The 23,975-nt window shown below is 41.7% G+C and overlaps 1 protein-coding gene and 1 pseudogene across 1 annotated transcript; one reads left to right on the top strand and one right to left on the bottom strand.

The window, feature by feature from the left end:
- Nucleotides 1-12,727: 12,727 nt before the first annotated feature.
- TAS2R3 (taste 2 receptor member 3) lies at nt 12,728-13,675 on the bottom strand. Its single transcript, NM_001009105.1, is given in 1 exon segment — nt 12,728-13,675. A coding segment is annotated over 1 exon segment (948 nt).
- Nucleotides 13,676-17,144: 3,469 nt separating this feature from the next.
- Nucleotides 17,145-23,942, top strand: LOC134810635 (endogenous retrovirus group K member 9 Gag polyprotein-like; annotated as a pseudogene).
- The last annotated feature ends 33 nt before the right edge of the window (nt 23,943-23,975 follow it).

Genomic DNA, 23,975 nt, shown 5'->3' with positions numbered 1-23,975 from the left:
TTGAGAAAACCTTTCTCAATTAATCCCATTCTTTCTGATGCCCTTTGCTTTGCATTCTCTATCTACATACATAGATTTGTGCCATAACCATTTGCTATGTCCTGGTTTTTCTTAGAAAAAATTAAGTCAGCCCTTGTAGGTGTTTCCTTTATAAATCTGGGTTTATGTTTAGATCATATGTGGCTATTTTCTCTTAGGCATTTAACTGTCAATCCAGGTACCCTGGAATGAGATACACAGTAATGCATTAGTTGTAGTTTTGTGAGCCAAACAGCTAGGCATCTCATTGCTGGATTTCTCTGTACTTGCTCAGATGGGAAATGGCAAAATATCCCTGGCAAATGATATTATGGAGGCCCATAGGTGAATGTAAGAGTATGGCATCTCTTATCTTCTCTAGCAGCTGAATGAAACCAAGGTGCAATCCTGGATGCAGCCACAGATGTTACCAAAGTAGCATCAAGGTACAGCACAAAGTCCTACTGCCAAGTCCAAATAGAAACAGACAAGAAAAAGGAGCTAAGATTTAATAATAATCAGGTCCAGAAGAGGGGAATACATTCATGAGGCCCTTTAAGACAGATGACAGGAAGCCTAGCCTGGAGAAATTCTCTGACCTGGTGCCCAGGTGCTTACAGAAGCTTTTTATTCAAAACTAACAGGCACTGATAGAGGCATGCCCACATCAGGTAAGCAGGCAAACAGAATGAGCCAGGAAGACTATGACTAAAAGGAAAATTATAGCACAGATTTCCAATTAATTATCCATAGATGGCTGCATTAAAGTGGTGAAGTTGAAATATTACTAACATCACATTTAAATAGAATAAATGATATAGAGTAAGCCATAACAGATAAATGTGGCCAAAAGAGCAGGATTCCCAGAATTAGACAGTAACAAACTCTATCTAGAATGTACTATACCAAATTGTTGGGTTCTCTGTAGGAGGAAGTGCTATAATTAAGATGTGATAAGGTTGGCTAGCATGATCAATGAATGAGCTCATTCAGTTAGAAGTTATTTCCACAAGGGTCAGTATAGGAAAAGTGTTAGCAGAACCCTTTCTCCCTATGCATGAGAATTTGACCTATGGTTAAACTTCCTAGCTGTTTTCCTTATCATGATGATAAGGATGATAAGGATAATCTTATCCTTATATGATAAGGGTAAGAACATCAACTATGTTTCTAGAACAACAACAAAAAAAGACTCTTGATTGGAAAATTGCATCTTGACTGGAAGGAACTATAAGTGAACTGTAATAAGTATCTTATGGAGTTTACATGCATTGGGCTTCCTTCCCGTGTACCTGTACCTTGACTCAACCCTAGAAGCTTTGTCTACAAAATTACCACAAAATAAATTGGATCTTTTGGGACACGAAGCTTTTAATTTGCAGCAGCTCCCACCCTTACCCTACTGTGGGTCTCTTATTACTGTACCTGAACTGTATGGCCTGCACCAAAAACTCTGCAAAAGAGGAAGGCCTGACACTGCCCTGCTGGTAAATCGGGTCCCTCAACTATATCCATCTGAGTAGGCTGGTACCACCGTAGCCTAAGATAGTCTTATAAGTTTGATTATTTACTAGAGCCCAAGAAGACCAACCAGCAGGCACTGCAGTCATGGATCCAAACTCTGCTTCTTGACAGGTCTGTAAGAAAGGCTTTAGGGCAAATAGTCAAAGCAAATGAATGGCACTTAACTTATTTGATGACGGCTCTGAAGAATGAGGTCAGTCATGAAGAAACAGGAATTTAGAAGTTTGAAATTTTTTCAGGTGGAGCCAAGATGGCCGAATAGGAACAGCTCCAGTCTACAGCTTCCAGCATGAGTGACGCAGAAGATGGGTGATTTCTGCATTTCCAACTGAGGTACCAGGTTCATCTCACTGGGGAGTGTTAGACAGTGTGTGCAGGACAGTGGGTGCAGCGCACCGAATGTGAGCCGAAGCAGGGTGAGGCATCGCCTCACCCGGGAAGTGCAAGGGGTCAGGGAATCCCCTTTCCTAGTCAAAGAACGGGGTGACAGACGGCACCTGGAATATCAGGTCACTCCCACCCCAATACTGTGCTTTTCCAACAGTCTTAGCAAACGGCACACCAGGAGATTATATCCCGCGCCTGGTCCTTTGCCCACAGAGCCTCACTCATTGCTAGCACAGCAGTCTGAGATCAAACTGCAAGGCAGCAGTGAGGCTGGGGGAGGGTCACCCACCATTGCCGAGGCTTGAGTAGGTAAACAAAGTGGCTGGGAAGCTCGAACTGGGTGGAGCCCACTGCAGCTCAAGGAGGCCTGCCTGCCTCTGTAGACTCCACCTCTAGGGGCAGGGCATAGCCAAACAAAAGGCAGCAGAAACCTCTGCAGACTTAAATGTCCCTGTCTGACAGCTTTGAAGAGAGTAGTGGTTCTCCCAGCACGCAGCTGGAGATCTGAGAACAGACAGACTGCCTCTTCAAGTGGGTCCCTGACCCCTGAGTAGCCTAACTGGGAGGCAACCCCCAGTAGGGGCAGACTGACACCTCACACGGCTGGGTACTCCTCTGAGACAAAACTTCCAGAGGAACGATCAGGCAGCAACATTTGCTGTTCACCAATATCTGCTGTTCTGCAGCCTCTGATGCTGATATCCAGGCAAACAGGGTCTGGAGTGGACCTCCAGCAAACTCCAACAGACCTGCAGCTGAGGGTCCTGACTGTTAGAAGGAAAACTGACAAACAGAAAGGACATCCACACCAAAACCCCATCTGTACGTCACCATCATCAAAGACCAAAGGTAGATAAAACCACAAAGATGGGGAAGAAACAGAGCAGAAAAACTGGAAACTCTAAAACTCAGAGTGCCTCTCCTCCTCCAAAGGAATGCAGCACCTCACCAGCAATGGAACAAAGCTGGACGGAGAATGACTTTGACGAGTTGAGAGAAGAAGCCTTCAGATGATCAAACTACTCCGAGCTAAAGGAGGAAGTTCGAACCCATGGCAAAGAAGTTAAAAACCTTGAACAAAAATTAGACGAATGGCTAACTAGAATAACCAATGCAGAGAAGTCCTTAAAGGACCTGATGGAGCTGAAAACAAAGGCACAAGAACTACGTGACGAATGCACAAGCCTCAGTAGCCGATTCGATCAACTGGGAGAAAGGGTATCAGTGATGGAAGATCAAATGAATGAAATGAAGCGAGAAGAGAAGTTTAGAGAAAAAAGAATAAAAAGAAACAAACAAAGCCTCCAAGAAATATGGGACTATGTGAAAAGACCAAATCTACGTCTGATTGGTGTACCTGAAAGTGACAGGGAGAATGGAACCAAGTTGGAAAACACTCTGCAGGATATTATCCAGGAGAACTTCCCCAATCTAGCAAGGCAGGACAACATTCACATTCAGGAAATACAGAGAACGCCACAAAGATACTCCTCGAGAAGAGCAACTCCAAGACACATAATTGTCAGATTCACCAAAGTTGAAATGAAGGAAAAAATGTTAAGGGCAGCCAGAGAGAAAGGTCGGGTTACCCACAAAGGGAAGCCCATCAGACTAACAGCTGATCTCTCGGCAGAAACTCTACAAGCCAGAAGAGAGTGGGGGCCAATATTCAACATTCTTAAAGAAAAGAATTTTCAACCCAGAATTTCATATCCAGCCAAACTAACCTTCATAAGTGAAGGAGAAATAAAATCCTTTACAGACAAGCAATTGCTGAGAGATTTTGTCACCACCAGGCCTGCCCTAAAAGAGCTCCTAAAGGAAGCACTAAACATGGAAAGGAACAACTGGTACCAGCCACTGCAAAACCATGCCAAATTGTAAAGACCATCAAGGCTAGGAAGCAACTCCATCAACTAACGAGCAAAATAACCAGCTAACATCATAATGACAGGATCAAATTCACACATAACAATATTAACCTTAAATGTAAATGGGCTAAATGCTCCAATTAAAACACACAGACTGGCAAATTGGATAAAGAGTCAAGACCCATCAGTGTGCTGTATTCAGGAAACCCATCTCATGTGCAGAGACACACATAGGCTCAAAATAAAGGGATGGAGGAAGATCTGCCAAGCAAATGGAAAACAAAAAAAGGCAGGGGTTGCAATCCTAGTCTCTGATAAAATGGACTTTAAACCAACAAAGATCAAAACAGACAAAGAAGGCCATTACATAATGGTAAAGGGATCAATTCAATAAGAAGAGCTAACTATCCTAAATATATATGCACCCAATACATGAGCACCCAGATTCATAAGGCAAGTCCTCAGAGACCTAAAAAGAGACTGAGACTCCCACACAATAATAATGGGAGACTTTAACACCCCACTGTCAACATTAGACAGATCAACGAGACAGAAAGTTAACAAGGATATCCAGGAATTGAACTCAGCTCTGCACCAAGCAGACCTAATAGACATCTACAGAACTCTCCACCCCAAATCAACAGAATATACACTCTTTTCAGCACCACACCACACCTATTCCAAAATTGACCATATAGTTGGAAGTAAAGCACTCCTCAGCAAATGCAGAAGAAAAGAAATTATAAGAAACTGTCTCCCAGACCACAGTGCAATCAAACTAGAACGCAGGATTAAGAAACTCACCCAAAACCACTAAACTACATGGAAACTGAACAACCTGCTCCTGAATGACTACTGGGTACATAACGAAATGAAGGCAGAAATAAAGATGTTCTTTGAAACCAACGAGAACAAAGACACAACATACCAGAATCTCTGGGACACATTCAAAGCAGTGTGTAGAGGGAAATTTATAGCACTAAATGCCCAAAGGAGAAAGCAGGAAAGATCTAAAATTAACACCCCAACATCACATTAAAAGAACTAGAGAAGCAAGAGCAAACACATTCAAAAGCTAGCAGAAGGCAAGAAATAACTAAGATCAGAGCAGAATTGAAGGAAATAGACACAAAAAAACCCTTCAAAAAATCAATGAATCCAGGAGCTGGTTTTTTGAAAAGATCAACAAAATTGATAGACTGCTAGCAAGACTAATAAAGAAGAAAAGAGAGAAGAATCAAATAGACACAATAAAAAATGATAAAGGGGATATCACCACCAATCCCACAGAAATACAAACTACCATCAGAGAATACTATAAACACCTCTACGCAAATAAACTAGAAAATCTAGAAGAAATGGATAAATTCCTTGACACATACACCCTCCCGAGACTAAACGAGGACGAAGTTGAATCTCTGAATAGACCAATAACAGGCTCTGAAATTGAGGCAATAATTAATAGCTTACCAACCAGAAAAAGTCCAGGACCAGATGGATTCACAGCCGAATTCTACCAGAGGTACAAGGAGGAGCTGGTACCATTCCTTCTGAAACTATTCCAATCAATAGAAAAAGAGGGAATCCTCCCTAACTCATTTTATGAGGCCAGCATCATTCTGATACCAAAGCTGGGCAGAGACACAACCAAAAAAGAGAATTTTAGACAAATATCCTTGATGAACATCGATGCAAAAATCCTCAATTAAATACTGGCAAACTGAATCCAACAGCACATCAAAAAGCTTATCCACCATGATCAAGCAGGCTTCATCCCTGGGATGCAAGGCTGGTTCAACATATGAAAGTCAATAAACGTAATCCAGCATATAAACAGAACCAACGACAAAAACCATATGATTATCTCAATAGATGCAGAAAAGGCCTTTGACAAAATTCAACAATGCTTCATGCTAAAAACGCTCAATAAATTAGGTATTGATGGGACGTATCTCAAAGTAATAAGAGCTATCTATGACAAACCCACAGCTCATATCATACTGAATGGGCAAAAACTGGAAGCATTTCCCTTTGAAAACTGGCACAAGACAGGGATGCCCTCTCTCACCACTCCTATTCAACATAGTGTTGGAAGTTCTGGCCAGGGCAATCAGGCAGGAGAAGGAAATAAAGGGTATTCAATTAGGAAAAGAGGAAGTCAAATTGTCCCTGTTTGCAGATGACATGATTGTACATCTAGAAAACCCCATCGTCTAAGCCCAAAATCTCCTTAAGCTGATAGGCAACTTCAGCCAAGTCTCAGCATACAAAATCAAAGTGCAAAAATCACAAGCATTCTTATATACCAATAACAGACAGAGAGCCAAATCATGAGTGAACTCCCATTCACAATTGCTTCAAAGAGGATAAAATACCTAGGAATCCAACTTACAAAGGACGTGAAGGACCTCTTCAAGGAGAACTACAAACCACTGCTCAATGAAATAACAAATGGAAGAACATTCCATGCTCATGGATAGGAAGTATCAATATGGTGAAAATGGCCATACTATCCAAGGTAATTTATAGATTCAATGCCATCCCCATCAAGCTACCAATGACTTTCTTCACAGAATTGGAAAAAACTACTTTAAAGTTCATATGGAACCAAAAAAGAGCCCGCATTGCCAAGTCAATCCTAAGCCAAAAGAACAAAGCCAGAGGCATCACGCTACCTGACTTCAAACTATACTACAAGGCTACAGTAACAAAAACAGCATGGTACTGATACCAAAACAGAGATATAGACCAATGGAACAGAACAGAGCCCTCAGAAATAATACTGCGTATCTACAACTATCTGATCTTTGACAAACCTGACAAAAACAAGAAATGGAGAAAGGATTCCCTATTTAATAAATGGTGCTGGGAAAACTGGCTCGCCATATGTAGAAAGCTGAAACTGGATCCCTTCCTTACACCTTATACAAAAATTAATTCAAGATGGATTAAAGACTTAAACGTTAGACCTAAAACCATAAAAACCCTAGAAGAAAACCTAGGCAATATCATTCAGGACATAAGCATGGGCAAGGACTTCATGTCTAAAACACCAAAAGCAATGGCAACAAAAGCCAAAACTGACAAATGGGATCTAATTAAACTAAAGAGCTTCTGCACAGCAAAAGAAACTACCATCAGAGTGAACAGGCAACATACAGAATGGGAGAAAAGTTTTGCAATCGACTCATCTGACAAAGGGCTAATATCCAGAATCTACAATGAACTCAAACAAATTTACAAGAAAAAAACAACCCCATCAACAAGTGGGCGAAGGATATGAACAGACACTTCTCAAAAGAAGACATTTATGCAGCCAAAAGACACATGAAAAAATGCTCATCATCACTGGCCATCAGAGAAATGCAAATCAAAACCACAATGAGATACCATCTCACACCAGTTAGAATGGCGATCATTAAAAAGTCAGGAAACAACAGGTGCTGGAGAGGATGTGGAGAAATAGGAACACTTTTACACTGTTGGTGGGACTGTAAACTAGTTCAACCATTGTGGAAGACAGTGTGGCAATTCCTCAGGGATGTAGAACTAGAAATACCATTTGACCCAGCCATCCCATTACTGGGTACACATCCAAAGGATTATAAATCATGCTGCTATAAAGACACATGCACACATATGTTTATTGCGGCACTATTCACAATAGCAAAGACTTGGAAACCAAGCCAAATGTCCAACAATGATAGACTCGATTAAGAAAATGTGGCACATATACACCATGGAATACTATGCAGCCATAACAAATGATGAATGCATGTCCTTTGTAGGGACATGGATGAAGCTGGAAACCATCATTCTCAGCAGACTATCGCAAGGACAAAAAACCAAACACCGCATGTTCTCACTCATAGGTGGGAATTCAACAACAAGAACCCATGAACACAGGAAGGGGAACATCACACACTGGGGCCTGTTGTGGGTTGGGGGCAGGGGGGAGAGATAGCATTAGGAGATATACCTAATGTTAAATGATGAGTTAATGGGTACAGCACACCAACATGGCACATGTATACATATGTAACAAACCTGCACGTTGTGCACATGTACCCTAAAACTTAAAGTATAATAAAAAAAAAAGTTGGGGCAAAAAAACATACACCCTTCCTTAAGCTTTTTGTAGCAATGATTTCTATAAATGAGACTTTTTAAGGAGACCCTATGTTAAAAGTTATTGATAATTAAAATCAAAATTGGCATGAAGATTCTTTTGTTATTAGCTAATATTTCAGAAGTTTTAAGAAAGTAATGTAAACATTTTCAGATTTGTTACTTTTATTTATTTTTTTAAAATTATCTTCAAAGAAATTTAGTCTTCTGTCAATATTAATTTATATGAAATAGTAGCTAAACTTCTCCTTCTCAGTTTCCAGATGGAAGGTGATTAAATTTAAAATAAGAAAAAAAATTTTTTTCAAAAAAGTATACATGGCACTTAGGAGAAAGAAGAAAACTTCCATTACTTGTGGTTTTTTAAATGCTTGCTATGTTCCCAGCAGTGCATCAGGCATCCTAGGAGGAGTATATGGTTATCCCTATTTATGAGTGAGGAAAATGAAGATCAGGGAAAATAAGTGACTGCCTAATACCAGAGCAAATGCCTTAGCCCATTTTCTGCTGCTATAACAGAATACCACATATTGGGTAATTTACAAAGAAAAGAAGTCTAGTTGGCTCACAGTTCTGAAAGCTGGGAAGTCCAAGAGCATGGTGCTGGCATCAACTCAGCATCTAATGAGGGCCTACTTAGTACTTCATAACATGGCAGAGGGCAAGAATGTGTACATGAGAACAAGACAGGAAAAGGGGGCCAAACTCCCGCAATAACAAACCCACTCCTGCATTAATCCATTCATGAGGGCAAAGCCCTCATGACCGAATCACCGCTTAAAGGCCCTACCTCTCAACACTGTTACAAGGACACAATTACATTCTGTCATGAGTTTTGGAAGGGACATCCAAACCACAGCAGCAAAGAAGTGGCTAAGCTGAAAGGTCTGAGACTGAGCTCTTTCTACTACACTAGACTTCCCCTCACTGGTTCTTTCATTCTATAAACTGTTATTATCAGCCAGACACTGTTAGGTGCTAGGGAAATAGAGAAGAATCACCCACAGCACATCCTCCCTTCAAAGAATATACAACATGGTAAAAAAGACAGATGAATAGACTATTAGAGTTGAGCGTTTTAGATGCCATAATAAGGAAACACAAGGAGCGCAACAGGAGTGTTCAGGAGGCGCACTTGATCCAGTTTTGGCAGTTCAGGAACTGAGAAGACATATAAATTAAGTCTTAAAGGATGCAAAGAGATTATCCAAAAAAAAGCTAAGGTAGGGAGAAAGAAGGATATTGGAAGCAGAGAACTCTACATGCAGACTAAGAGGTGACAGTGTGTGGTGGGTTCAGAAAACAGAGGAGGGGAGGGGTACAAGGACAGGAAGAGAAGTAGTGGGAGATGAAACTGGAAAGATAAATCACGAAGTATCTATGCCATAGTAGGTACAGAATTTGGGCATAATTATTATACTAATGTGATCAGAGGCATGTACAACATTAGAAAAACACAAAGAATAAGTGCTTAGCGTCACCTAAAAGAGTCAGAGAAAGTTTCCCAGAGGAGGAAGGTGTTGAAGAATAAGAGAAGTTGACACAGCTGATAAGAAAGATAATTCTAGGCATAGAAAGCAGCACATGGAAAAGCATAGTAGCAAGAAGAGTATGGCACATTTGGGAACTAGAAATAGTTCAAAGTTCTTTTGGAAAAGCAAGGAACGAGAAGATGAAACTAAAAAGAAGAAAACAGAGACCAAATGAAGACTGGCTTTATGCTGTAAACTAAGTAGTTTGGACTTTACCCAAAGCAATGGAGAGCCATTCCAAGACTTTCAAGAGGGTAGCATTACTTTCATATTTTCACTGTATGAAGAACACAATCCAAGTAATAAGGAAAGGCTTTGCTGGAAGGGGATGGAGCTGGAAGCAGGAAACCAGTTAGAATCCTGTTGCAATCACTCTGATGGGCTGAAAAGAGTGGAAATGGAGACCAGGGAACATTTGAGGGAAATGTTTTGAAGTACAACCAAAGGGATCTGGCAACTAAATGGATATTGAGGCTGTAGAAGAAGGCAGAATCTGGAATGATTTCTAGAATTCTGGTGCACTTAGAACACACACACACACACATATGCACATACACTTATATGTCTTTTAGTGAGTATCTTTATCATCTGCACTAGCTTTTTAATACAGAGATTACTTATATGAGAGGTCTGCCAAGAGGCAGAGGCTTAGAAAAGATTAGATGTGCAAGAGATGTTAGGTGGGTGGGAGCCAGAAGAAGTGAGCAGAGTATTCAGAGAGCAATGTAGGTCTGACAGCTATAAAAGGGGGGAAGAGGTAAAGGGGGGTATGGAATAATTGGGTAGAGAGAGTTCTAAAGTGCAGTAGAGGTCCAAGAAAACTTCGACCAAGCTGATGCAGAGTCCTTGGCCAAAACTGCCTGTTAGAGGAGTCGCATGTCTCAGCAAAACAGACCTGCCTTAGTACTCCACAGTGCTCCACCACTGGCTGGGAGAAGCCTGCAGGAGATGTGGCCTCAAGGTAGTGGATCTCCAAAGCTGGAGCCATCAGCCAATTGTGCCTCCACAGCAGAGATCCGAGCGCACATTTTCAAGGCTGCCACACAAGGGGTCTAGACACAAAGATCACCTGCATCAGGACCCTCAAGATCGGATGATCCCTTTATTGTACCTGAAGCACCTGTTTCAGTGATGCAGCAATTAAATACTTGTTTCTGTGTCTATATTACGCACTAAGTAATGTTTTTGAGAACAGAACAGTGTTCAAGGAACAAGCGTCTCATGCAGTGCTTGGTCTCGTACAGTGCTTGGTGCACAATAAGTGTTAAATAAATGTTTGTGGCAGGAAGGAATGAACTGGAATCAAGGTTGGCCAGAATCAAAATGAAGTGAACCATGTATTCATTCCTGGAATATTACAGCAACATCCAGAAGCTAGGCAGAACTCATCCCTTTCTCAAGGGGATCTGCTAGCTGGGCAATAAGGGGAGAAGCCTGAAAAGCCAAGGACAATTCAGAAATCTTTCCTCTCTGGCTATGAATACACTGTCTGGCCACAAATGGAAATTGACACCAGACAGAACATGGCCAAGAAACTCCACTCATCAACTCCTGAAAATATGTATTTCAGAGTTAACCTGGAAATCTTGCTCAGACCGTTGGCCAAGCTCCACCAAGTCACAATGACAATTTAATGATAGTGGGGCTAACAAAATTTACTCACTCTACAAGCTCAAATGTGATGAAAACAAGTCAGTTCTTTATTTTATCTATCAGTAATACGGTTTTTCTCCTGAACCCTCACTTGCTGGTTGTGGAGGTGTTTAATCCAATGGGATAATGCAAACTGTGCAGACCAAAGGAAATTTTATTCCCATCATTTTAGGAATTAACATATAAATCCCAGAACAACCCTAACGTCAATTTCTGGTTACATATGACCAAATGTCCAGTAATGTAATGGACATTCATGCTATGTCCAAATATACTCCTTTTTATTATGTCAAAGTATGCTCCTTTTCACAAAATAACAACAACGATAGCAGTTTTATTGTGTGTTTGTTCCATGTAGAACTCTAAGCACTTTCCATGTGTTAATTCACTCATTCCTTCCAACAACTTTATCCCAACACACACACACACACACAAATTACTATTCCTATTTTACAGGTGAAGAAAGTTAAATAGAGACTGGTTAAGAAGTTTCCCCAAGGTCACCCAGTTCAAAAGGGCCAAAGCCAGATTTAAACACAGATTGTCTAATTTCAGGGTCTACATTCTTAGCCACAACAGTCCACTTCTGAGAGTCCCATTAGGGCTAGAAATACACATTTCTGAATAATGCCATGTGTATTAACTGAATATGTTTACAAATTTGAGAATTCTTCAGGATATTAAGCAATATCTTTTCATTGACATGTCAAAATTGTAAATAACAGGAAGTAAATCAATGCCTATATACTTCTATTTAAATAAAAGTGATTAAACTTACAAAATTCACTTATATTACATTAGATAAAACTGTAATTTTAAAACCAGGTAGGCATCTTGGTCAAAAATAAAAACAAAACTACTTGGTCTTTTGCCCAATCTACAAAATAATTACTTGAAAATGTACTTTAGCAAAATGATCATGAAATGCAAGATTGAATTGGAATCTAGAATCTAAAGGTCTTGATTTTCTTTCCACTGTTTTCATCATTACACAATGTGTTTGTGGGAACTGGAATCATATGGAAATTGCTGTTGCTGCACAATCCAATATTAGCGCAATAATAGCCTTCACTTACTGAGTACTGTACACAACACACTGTGTTAAAATGGCCAGTAGGGATCAGAAGAAGGAATCAGACTGGTAATTAAAGTAACTCACCGGAGGCCAAAAATCTTGGCCAGAATCAGAATTCAAACCCACATCTATAGGACTGCAAAGCTTTTGCTCTTTCCTTCAAGTCTACTATGTAATTTTATGTTTATCACTGTTAGTATCTAATTTAAGTTGAAACTAGTAATCAGACTCATTATGTCGAGCTGATGATTATTAAAATACAGCACCATATGTTTATAGTGAGAGTGTTCTTACGACATGGTCATTTCCAAGACTACTACTCCTGCACCCTCCCCACCTGCACAACCACCATACAGAGAGAGGCCGTGAGAAGCGTGGCTTTCACCTTGGAACAAATGCCCAGGGACCAGGGGCAAAGCAGTCAGTGTTTCTCTCCTAGTGATGTTATGGAACTGGTAACATAGGAAGGTCAGGAAGAGTCCTGTAGTCTTGAGCCAGGCCAAAAGGCTCAAGGGTTCCACCCCATGCCCTCTGTTACTCTAAGAGAAAATGGGTCCCTTGGATCCAGGCTTCAGATGACCAGACTCACGTCGGAGCATCACTACAAATGTCTGCTTCAGCTTACTGTTCCCCAGAATGAGAATAAATGAGTGGCCAGCAGGATAAAACATTGTCATTACTTCGCCAATCATCTTAGCCATCTTGGTTTTTGGTAGGAAATTACCAAATGATGCAATTAAGAAAGCAAGAAAGTAAAGTAAGAAGAGAAAGAAGAAGGAAAGGATGATTCTGATGGCCCTCTTGTGGGCCTCAGTGGTTGGATCTCTGGAGCTTGTCCCATTTTGCAGCATCTGCCGTGTGTGCCTCCCCAGGGAGAAGATGAGCAAAGAGTAGGAGGCCAGGGACACAATTAAGGGAGGCAGGTACCACAGAGTCCCAAGAACATGGATCAGATAATACTCACTCCTCTTCTTTCTGAAGTGTTCAGTCACATTCCTGGTGGCCTCAATTCCCCTAAAGACAGAATAGAGCTTAAACTCATTGATCAGAGATGCAGTACTACCACAGGATAAGAGCAGTGCACCCAACAGCATCCATACCATCACCCTAGAAACTCTCCACTTGAGCCAGAGGAATGTGGGGTGAGAGAAACTGGCGATTTTCAGGCAGTAGAGGACACCAAGACAGGTGGCAAGCCAAATGCTCAGATGGTTTGTAAATGTCCAGGAAACATCAATAATTTGCATTATTATCCCTGAATCATGTGTGTTGGGAGAGAATTCTATTAAAAAACTATCAGTCAAGATAATACACAGCAGAATGATCCTCAAGAGTGCCAGGGTGGTGATGATGAAGTCAGACAAAGACATTCTCTTGGTCTTGAACCAGCTGCTACCATTGACCAACTCAATGAAACAATTGACCAGAATTCCCAGTGTGAACTGAGTGCCAGACAGAATCAGGAACACCCCCTCGGTGAGTCCCATCGTGTCAGCAATTAGGCAGCCCTGATCTTTGTTCTTTCTGTTGATACGTAGAATCTCCTCACTGATTTGATATTTTTCTCGTTAATCTACTCCTCTACCTGTTGCTTCACTGTACCTGTCTCGTCTCTGCCCAATTTAGTCTGTCGTAGAGCACAATTTAGGAAATCCTCTCTGGCTCTTTCAGGTTAGTCTGTCCTCTTCACAGATGATATGGATTGTCATATTCCATCTATGAACCTAAACTTTGCAGCTCTTTGCTAAAATGCAAATGAGTAGTGTCCAGTGTCACATAGAGAAGGAAGAGATATAGGTCACAAAGATGATGGAGGACTTGGACTCAGTTTCAAAGGGTGTAGCGCTCTGAGTTACCCAAAACAGAAAGATGAGCGGCACCAAATGGAGGAGGCTCAGAATTACTCAGAAGAGTAAAAAGTCTCATTCCTCAGGAGGGAGGACTCAGAGATACAGAAAAGGAATTCCACTAGGAGCCACTATCCACCTGGAGTGAGGTTTAAGTGCATAAAATTGTAAAAGTTCAGTGCCATTGATCATGGATTAGAATTAAAAGGCATGCCCCTTGGAGCCTGGCTTACATGCAGAGAGATGGCCGTAAGCTATAAGCTAGCAAGAGAAGCCTCACCAGAAAGTGGCCAAGCTTACATCCCGATCTTGGACTTGCAGTGGGAAGTCTCAGACCCACTCTGGATTGCTAGTCTGCTATAATACTGTCCAGGGAGGCATAAGAACAATACTTCTGTTCTTAACCTAAGAGCTCCTCTATTTAACAAGGGGCTATTAATTAAGGATCTTCATTCAGGACTATATGCAGAATTAAGCAGTACGTAGTTTATATTAAAATATGCTTATGTTGACTCTTTTTAAAGCTAATTGCTAAGGTTTGTATACTTTTTATGTCCTACTCCCTTCCCTAAATTTAATGAGACATTAGTTTAAAACCTAAAGGATTGTGGGAATAAAGAAAAGATTTTACTTCTACTTGCCGTGAAAGGTCATGTAAGAGAAAGATAAGAGTAAAGAGTTGCTCATGTATATGGAGATAAAGTCAACAATATATGAATAAGAAAGAATTAGGTTTAAGTACACAACACAAGTAAGTGGCTTAGAGGAGAGGTATATTTTTGTCTCCCAAAGCAGTCCAGAGGCAAACTGTCCAGGCTGGTATGGTGGTTGCATGGTGATTGCAGATCCCAGCTTCTTCTATCTTCCATTCTGAAGATTGCCTCATGGTCCAAGATGGCAACTGGAAATCCAGCCATGAAATGTCCACATTTCAGACAAAAAAGAAAATGCTGTAGGACGAGAGTCTGGGGAAGCACACAGGATACGCCTCCCAAGAGTAACTCATATAGAAAGTTCCCTGAGAGCATCACCAAGTGACTTCTGCCTACAGCCCCTTGGCAACCCCTAACTGAAAAGAACAGGAATGCAGTACATGTGCTGTGCACCCTGTCACATCTGGGTTCTACAAATACAGAAGGGACAATAAATACTGGGTAGTGCATTAATCATGTTTATTTTCTGTATTTTATGCTTTGACACTTTTGGGCCTTGCAGACCCAGAGAGGGCATGCCCTCCCAAGGTTAGCTAATTCCTGGAGTTAGCAAACTTGCCTGAGAAAACTCCTTTGATAAGCAAACCAGCCAATCCTGAATCCACACTGCCCCTCCCATCTACCTCCTTTGCTTAGGAGGTAGAAAACGAGCCCAGGACACTATGACCTTGCCTTCAATTACCCCAGGGCCAGGCACCTGATAACTAGGGACCATCTTGAGAATCTGCAGCCTGCTGAAATTATTCAAACTACCCAATCCTAAACTTGCTTAGCTTTCCACTGGTGCCTTACTCATTGCTTCCCTATGAAAAACACAACAAAGGCTCTGGCTTATGTTTTCCCCTCTCCTTCTTCCTCCTGACCAACTCCAGTGCATCCCTGAGTGGCCTTGCATGGCATAGCATGCCACCTCCTATTGGGAACTGTGAAATAAAAGACTCTTCTTTCAAAGCAGTTGTCTGTGTGACATGATTAAAGCAGTTGTCTCCTACCATACATGATTAAGGCAAGTCCCAGGTACATCTTAAAACAGGTAGGCAACTGGAAATCTTTTCCACAATATGGTTTTCTATAACAGAAAGCTAGAATCTACAATAGAAAGCTAGAATGCTTTAAAGTTATCTCACAGCCAGGCATGGTAGCTCATGCTTATCATCCCAGCGACCCAGGAGGCCAAGGTGAGAGCATCACTTGCAACCATGAGTTTGAGGCTGCAGTGAGCTATGATTGCACCACTGCACTCCAGCCTGGGCGACACAGCGAGACTCCAACATACATACATATGTTATAAATAAAGGATAAATAAATAAAATTTAAAAATAAAAAACAAAAAAGTTATCTCATAAACCATTTATAATGTGTTTAGCAGAAGAAAAAGAATAATCACTCCTGTCTCAACTTCTCCTCGGAGCTCCAGACTAATATAATTAATACCCTGCCAAGGAGCCATTAGAAAGTCTACAGATAAACTTATTCAAAACTAAGCTCATTATCTTTCCCCCTCTCAACTCTGCTCCCACATCCATGTTCCATAAACTCAGAAATGAAGTGCTACTATCCACACATCTCCATGCAGGAACCTCAGAACCACCTCTGAATTGCATTTCCTCTTAGCAATAGTGGTTGTGTCACCACTAGATCTTGGGCAGAAGCTATAAGTGATTCTCTGCAGTATCTCTAACACAGAGCCTAGCACAGGGTCCGGCACAAAATTGGTACACAATTACTATTTGTCAAATCAACTTGAATCCCAAACGCCCCTCAAGTCACCTCTCATCCCCATTCTTGCTAACCTTTCTAGGCTTATCAGAGCTTCCTAACTGCCTCTAGGCTTTCTCCTTCTAGCCCTTCACTCTGTCTTTGTTGTTCTTCTAACGCACAATTCTGATAAGATGTCCTTGTTTTCAAACCTTCTATTGCTCCCCATTGCCAAAGTTCTCTGAAAGCTTTCAAGGCCCTTTACTATCTAGCCCCAACCCACTTTCCATGCCTCACCTTTGTTTCATAAACTTTTGTTTCTGGATCTTTGCTCATGCTGTTTCCTCTGCTGAAAGCTCACCTATCCATTCTCTTCTAAGCTACTCCTCACACCCTATCACACTTAGCTACAAAAGTTCCTGCTTATCCTCCCTAACCCCTCATAAGCTTAATTGTGAATTCCTTCAGTGCAGGAATCCTGTTATATACATCCCTACATTCAGGTCCTATATGGGTGCATGACATATAGAAGATGCCCAACTGAACCTTATATTTAAGAGAAGGAGAGCATAATGGTTTGGAAAATGTGCAGCCTGACCATGTGGTAGAAAAGAAAAACCGACTTTCTGAGGAGGAATTCAAGCTGGCTGAAGAAATTTGCATAAGTAACAAGGAGCCAAATGTTAATAGTCAAGACAATGGGGAAAATGTCTCTAGGGTATGTCAAAGACCTTGTTGGCAGCCCCTCCTATCACAGGCCCAGAGGTCTTGGAGAGAAAAATGGTTTCCTGGGCCAGACCCAGGGCCCAACTGCTCTGTGCAACCTCGGGACTTGGTTCCATGCATCCCAGTGGATCCAGCACCAGCCACGGCTAAAAGGAGCCCTCAAGGAGAACTTCTGCTATGGCAGTGTGGAAGGAAAATGTGGAGTTGTAGCCCCTGCACAGGGTCCCCACTGGGGCATTGCCTAGTGGAGCTGTGAGAAGGGGGCACCCATCCTCCAGACCCCAGAAAGGTAGATCCACTGACAGCTTGCACCAAGTGCCTAGAAATGCTGCAGGCATTCAACACCAGCCCATGAAAGTGGACACAGGGGCTGTACCTTGCTGAGCCACAGGAACACAGGGGCAGCTGCCCAAGACCAAGATTGTGGGAGCCCACCTCTTGCATCAGCATGCCCTGGGGTGGCCTACATGTGAGACGTGGAATCAAAGGAGATGATTTCAGAGCTTTAAGATTTAATGACTGCTCTGCCGGGTTTTCAGACTTGCATGAGGCCTGTAGCCCCTTTATTTTGGTCAATTTCTCCCATTTGGACTGGAAACATTTGCCCAATGCCTGTACCCTCATGGTATCTTAGAAGTAACTAATTTTATTTTACAGGCTCATAGGTGGAAGGGACTTGGCTTGTCTTAGATGAGACTTTGGACTTGGACTTTTGAGTTAATGCTGGAATGAGTTAAGACTTTGGGGGACTGTTGAGAAGGTATGATTGGTTTTTAAATGTGAAAAGGACATGAGATTTGGGAGGGGCTGGGGCAGGATGATATAGTTTGGTTATGTCCCCACCCAAATCTCATCTCAAATTGTAATCCCCACGTGTCCAGGTAGGGACCTGGTAGGTGACTGGATCATGGGGGTGGTTTCCTCCGTGCTGTTGTCCTGATAGTGAGGGAATTCTCCCCAGATCTGATGGTTTTAAAAGTAGCAGTTTCCCCTGTGCCCTCTCCTGCTGCCTTGTGAAGAAGGTGCCTGCTTCCCCTTCACCTTTTGCCACGACCATAAATTTCCTGAAGCCTCCCCAGCCATGCGGAACTGTGAGTTAATTAAACCTCTCTTGTTTATAAATTACCCAGTCTCAGGTAGTATCTTCATAGCAGTGTGAAAACAGACAAATACAGTTGGTTGCGGGCATCTGTGGATACGGAGGGCCAGTGGAGAATGAATCCAAGTGGAGGCAGGCATTGGGCAGAAAGCAAAATGCAAACTTCACATACCTGAGTTCAACTTACAGGTGTGCATCTTGGAAGATGCATGACTTTGACAAGTTATTTAACCTCTCCCAGTTTTGGGTTTCCTCACCTGTAAAATGGGATTATTGTACCTTCTTCTTAGGATAATGGCTAAATGAGACAATGATAAAAAGTACTTAGCTTAGCTCGGTACATAGTAACCAGAAGAGAAATGACAGTCATTAATATGATTATTGTTACATCTTTAAGAGATTTCCCCGTAATTCATTAACCTTGGACTTGCCTCTCATTTTCCACAACGATTTTCTTGCTCTTACTCCCACAAATCTTCACAGAATATTATGCAAACTCTAACAGAAAAATAGCAAGGTGATCCTGCCCTCATTTTCTTTTCAAGTCCCACCTACCCGAATGACAAACATCTATCAATCTCCATGTCACTGTGTGAGGCTGAGTTAGATTGGGGAAAAAGGGTGGTTTTAGTAAAAGAAAACCCTGCCTTCAAGAATTGCCATGATCTCATTAGGGAACAAAGGGAAAACAGCACTAATTTCTCCTAACTTGGCTGCAAAAGTTAGGCTGTAATCCACATTGCAATGACAAGTAATTCCTAAAGAAATGTATACTCTATTGCCAAAACTGCCACAGAAATATATCTTTGGTGTTTTTGGATCATCTTTGAATAAAATGTCCAGTGTGTTTTAAGAAATGATTGATTCTTTGAGAACTGTAAAGGCAGCAAACAGTAGATCTCATATAGGTTGGTTTTTTTTTTGCTTGTTCGTTTTGTTTTTGAGATGGAGTCTGGCTCTGCCGCCCAGGCTGGAGTGCAGTGGCGTGATCTCGGCTCACTGCAAGCTCCGCCTCCCGGGTTCACGCCATTCTCCTGCCTCAGCCTCCCCAGTAGCTGGGACTACAGGCGCCCACCACCACACCCAGCTAACTTTTTGTATTTTCAGTAGAGACGGGGTTTCACCATGTTAGCCAGGATGGTCTCGATCTCCCGACCTCGTGATCCACCCGCCTTGGCCTCCCAAAGTGCTGGGATTACAGGCATGAGCCACTGCGCCTGGCTAGGTTGGTATTCAAAGTAAATCATTTTGGGCTGTGTACACGTATTAACAGATGAATGAATTATAAAAGCATGAGATGCTAAAATACAGATAGTGGGGGAAAATATATAAAAGATTTTCTCATTCATATCCAGTAAAGTGGTACTCACTAAAAGTGAATGAGTAAATTAGTCTGGCTCAGAAATAATGGAAAGATTTTTTTCCCCAAATAAAAAGTTTTTTTTTTTTATTATAAAAGTAATATATGTTCAATGCTAAAATATATATTAAAAAAACTGTAAAGAAACAAGGAAAATCACGCATAATCACCCTCTCTAGAGATAATAACATCCTCATGTTTCTCCCTCCAGACATTAAGCCTATCTTCATTACAACTTCTTTTTCAAAAATGGGATACCCCAGACATACTGTTTGAAACTTTTTCTCCCATTCTTCTAGGTATACTATTCATCTTACCATTTAACAGGAAACCTCCAAATCGAGGTCACAGTGCAGTTTTCTGAGGTTTATTCCCTGACACTATCACATCAAAAAGGGAAATGCAAGACCCAAAACTTGGGTTAGAAGACTCCTAGTCTTTTACTGCTATTTACTGCTATCATATTTCCAAATGCGCTCTTCCTAGACCAGCTAGGGAGCAGGAGAAAGTTTCTCAGCAGATGGGGCTTCCCAGGGGTAGGCAAAGTTTCCCTAGCAAGTCTGACTGACTTGAGGCGAGAATCATTCTGCTAGAATCATACGCATGCTGAGGACTGCATGCTACACACCTAAGTCTGATAAAACACCACTGCTTCAGCTCCACAGCCTTTCAGAGGCATGGAGAGAAGAGGCAACCTCCAGGGGAGAGTTTAAAGCAGAGCCCCTCGGCTCACAGTGATCCAGCACAGCATCCTCTTCCACCCCTGCATTCAGGGCTGAGAAACTGCTCCAGGTTGGTAATTAAGCTCTTCTGTTCACCATGTCATTTTCCCAAAGCAGAGATTTATTACCCTGCTTAAACAGGACTGTTAATCTGCATAATTTCTCACAACACTTAAGGAGTATAAAAGCTGCTGTGCTGATGGAAGAAAGAGTTGCTCAAAAGATAAATTTTATACACTGCCCAATTTTGCTTAAGGAATGTGGCATGAAGGAATAAAGACTACATCACCAGGCAGTTTTAATGTGTGAACTTAAGAGAGCAGAGTTAATATGCTGACTAACTGTCCCAGCTGCAGGAAAAAGAAAGATGGCTGGCAGGAGAAAACAGCAATGAATTTTCTACTGTTCCTGAGCAAGGAGAGGATAAAGCTAAAAAATTCCATCTTTCCTCAACCAAAATGCATTGTAGGTATAAAAAAAGCTACTCAAGTGTGCAGAAAATACCTTAAAACAAAAAAGTCACAGACCTATAACATAGTTTGGGAATTCTGAACCTAATAAAGTCCAATATGACCTAAGCTACAGTTAGCACTGTACTCGTACTCTCAGGCAGAGAGGACAGAACATGTAGGCTGGGGAGCAAATATATAGGCTGGGTCAGAGGCCAAACTGGAGACAGAGTGGCCTAGACAGTACGAGAGACTTCTACCATTTGAACAAAACAACCTGCACAGTGGCAGCCAACCTCTGGGATACAGCAGCAAACTGGCAGGCAGACCTCGGGAGGGCTGATGTAAACTTTAAAGAGCAAAAGATGCACTGAAAAACTGAGTTACTATTTCATCTTTATTGGTAAATTATTAGTATTCTAAAATTTCCTGAATCTTGTAATAAAAAGTAAGATTACATGATGTACATAATGATTCATGTGGAAAAATAAAAGGAAAATGTAGGACCTAAGGCTCTAAGGGAGGCACTGACAGAGGTTGTTAAGAGGATCCTCTTCTACCTTCCCCAAGAGTTCTGAAGAAGACTGTAAAAGGATAGATAAGAGGGGCAGAGAAAGATAGAATAGAACCACAGCTCCTGTGGCATCACCTGGAGATGAACGATTTCATCTCTAGTTATATTTCAGGTCCTTATTGCTGGTAAACTATGTTTCATCAATGCTACTAATGAAACTGTCCAAAAACAAAAGATATGAAGAAGGTAGGTTAGTCTTAAAGATGTTTAGGTTAGACACTAACCACTGCTCAGCAACCCCCTTCAATTTGAACTGAAGCTTAGAATCCCATTGGGATGATTCATCTATCAATGCCCCAACCACAGGTGTGGAGGGGCAGGCCACCCCTTCACCTGGTGCCCAACGTGGGTGCTTTTCTCTAGGGTGAAGGTACGCTCGAGCGTGGTCATTGAGGACAAGTCAACAAGAGATTCCCAAGTACATCTACAGTCAGCCTTGCGGTAAGCTTGTGCGCTTGGAAAAAGCCAGGGTAACAGTGGGGCAAACTAAAAGTAAATATGCCTCTCATCTCAATTCTATTAAAATTCTTTAAAAAAAAAAGGGGGAGTTAGAGTTTCTACAAAAAAATCTAATCACACTATTTCAAACAATAGAAAATTTTGCCCATGGTTTCTAGAACAGGGAACTTTATATCTAAAAGATTGGGAAAAAAATGGCAAAGAATTAAAACAAGCAAGTAGGGAGGGTAAAATCATCCCACTTACAGTATGGAATGATTGGGTCATTATTAAAGTAGCTTTAGAACCGTTTCAAACAGAAGAAGATAGTGTTTCAGTTTCTGATGCCCCTGAAAGCTGTGTAATAGATTGTAAAGAAGAGGCAGGGATAAAATCCCGGAAAGGAACGGAAAGTTTACATTGTGAGTATGTAGCAGAGCCGGTAATGGCTCAGTCAATGCAAAATGTTGACTATAATCAATTACAGGAGGTGATATATCCTGAAACGTTAAAATTAGAAGAAAAAGGTCCAGAATTAGCAGGGCCATCAGAGTCTAAACCACGAGGGCCAACTCCTCTTCCAGCAGTTCAGATGCCTGTAACATTACAACCTCAAACGCAGGTTAGACAAGTACAAACCCCAAGAGAATATCAAATAGAGAAAGATAAGAGTCTCTGTCACGGCAATGCCAATCCAAATACAGTATCCACAATATCAGCCGGTAGAAAATAAGACCCAACTGCCAGTAGCCTATCAATACTGGCCGCCAGCCGAACTTAAGTGTCGGCCACCCCCGGAAAATCAGTATGGACAGCCAGGAATGTTCCCGGCACCACAGGACAGGGCGCCATACCGTCAGCCGCCCACTATGAGACTTAATCCTACAGCACCACCTAGTGAGCAGGGTAGTGTATTACATAAAATTATTGATGAGGCAAGAAAACAAAGAGATATTGAGGCATGGCAATTCCCAGTAATATTAGAACCAATACCACCTGGAGAAGGGGCCCAAGAGGGAGAGCCTCCCCTAGCTGAAGCCAGATATGAGTCTTTTTCTATAAAAATGCTAAAAGATATGAAAGAGGGAGTAAAACAGTATGGACCCAACTCCCCTTATATGAGGACATTATTAGATTCCATTGCTCATGGACATAGACTCATTCCTTATGATTGGGAGGTTCTGGCCAAATCGTCTCTCTCACCCTCTCAATTTTAACAATTTAAGACTTGGTGGATTGATGGGGCACAACAACAGGTCGGTCTGAAGAAATAGGGCTGCCAATCCTCCAGTTAACATAGATGCAGATCAACTATTAGGAACAGGTCAAAATTGAAGCACTACTAGTCAACAAGCGTTAATGCAAAATGAGGCCATTGAGCAAGTTAGAGCTATCTGCCTTAGGGCCTCGGAAAAAATCCAAGACCCAGGAACCGCCTGCCCCTCATTCAATACAATAAGACAAGGCTCTAAAGAGCCCTACCCTGATTTTGTGGCAAGGCTCCAAGATGTTGCTCAAAAGTCAATTACCGATGAGAATGCTTATAAGGTCATAGTGGAGTTGATGGCATATGAAAACGCCAATCCTGAGTGTCAATCAGCCATTAAGCCATTAAAAGGTAAGGTTCCCACAGGATCAGATGTAATCTGAGTATGTAAAAGCCTGTGATGGAGGAGGAGCTATGCATAAAGCTATGTTTATGGCTCAAGCAATAATGGGAGTTGCTTTAGGAAGACAAGTTAGAACATTTGGGGGGAAATGTTATAATTGTGGTCAAGTTGGTCATCTAAAAAAGAATTGCCCAGTCTCAAATAAACAAAATATAACTATTCAAGCTACTACAACAACAGATAAAGAGCCACCTGACTTATGTCCAAGATGTCAAAAAGGAAAACACTGGGCTAGTCAATGTCATTCTGAATTTGATAGAAATGGGCAACCATTGTCGGGAAATGAGAAGAGGGGCCTGCCTCAGGCCCCACAACAAACTGGGGCATTCCCAATTCAGCCCTTTGCTCCTCAGGGATTTCAGGGACAACAACCCCCACTGTCCCAAGTGCCTCAGGGAATGAGTCAGTTACCACAATACAACAATTGTCCCCCACCACAAGTGGCAGTGCAGCAGTAGATTTATGTACTATACAAGCAGTCTCTCTGCTTT

Source organism: Pan troglodytes, chromosome 6 (assembly GCF_028858775.2).
Source record: "Pan troglodytes isolate AG18354 chromosome 6, NHGRI_mPanTro3-v2.0_pri, whole genome shotgun sequence".
NCBI classification, from domain to species: Eukaryota; Metazoa; Chordata; class Mammalia; order Primates; family Hominidae; genus Pan; species Pan troglodytes.
This window is presented reverse-complemented; position numbering and strand designations above follow the sequence as displayed.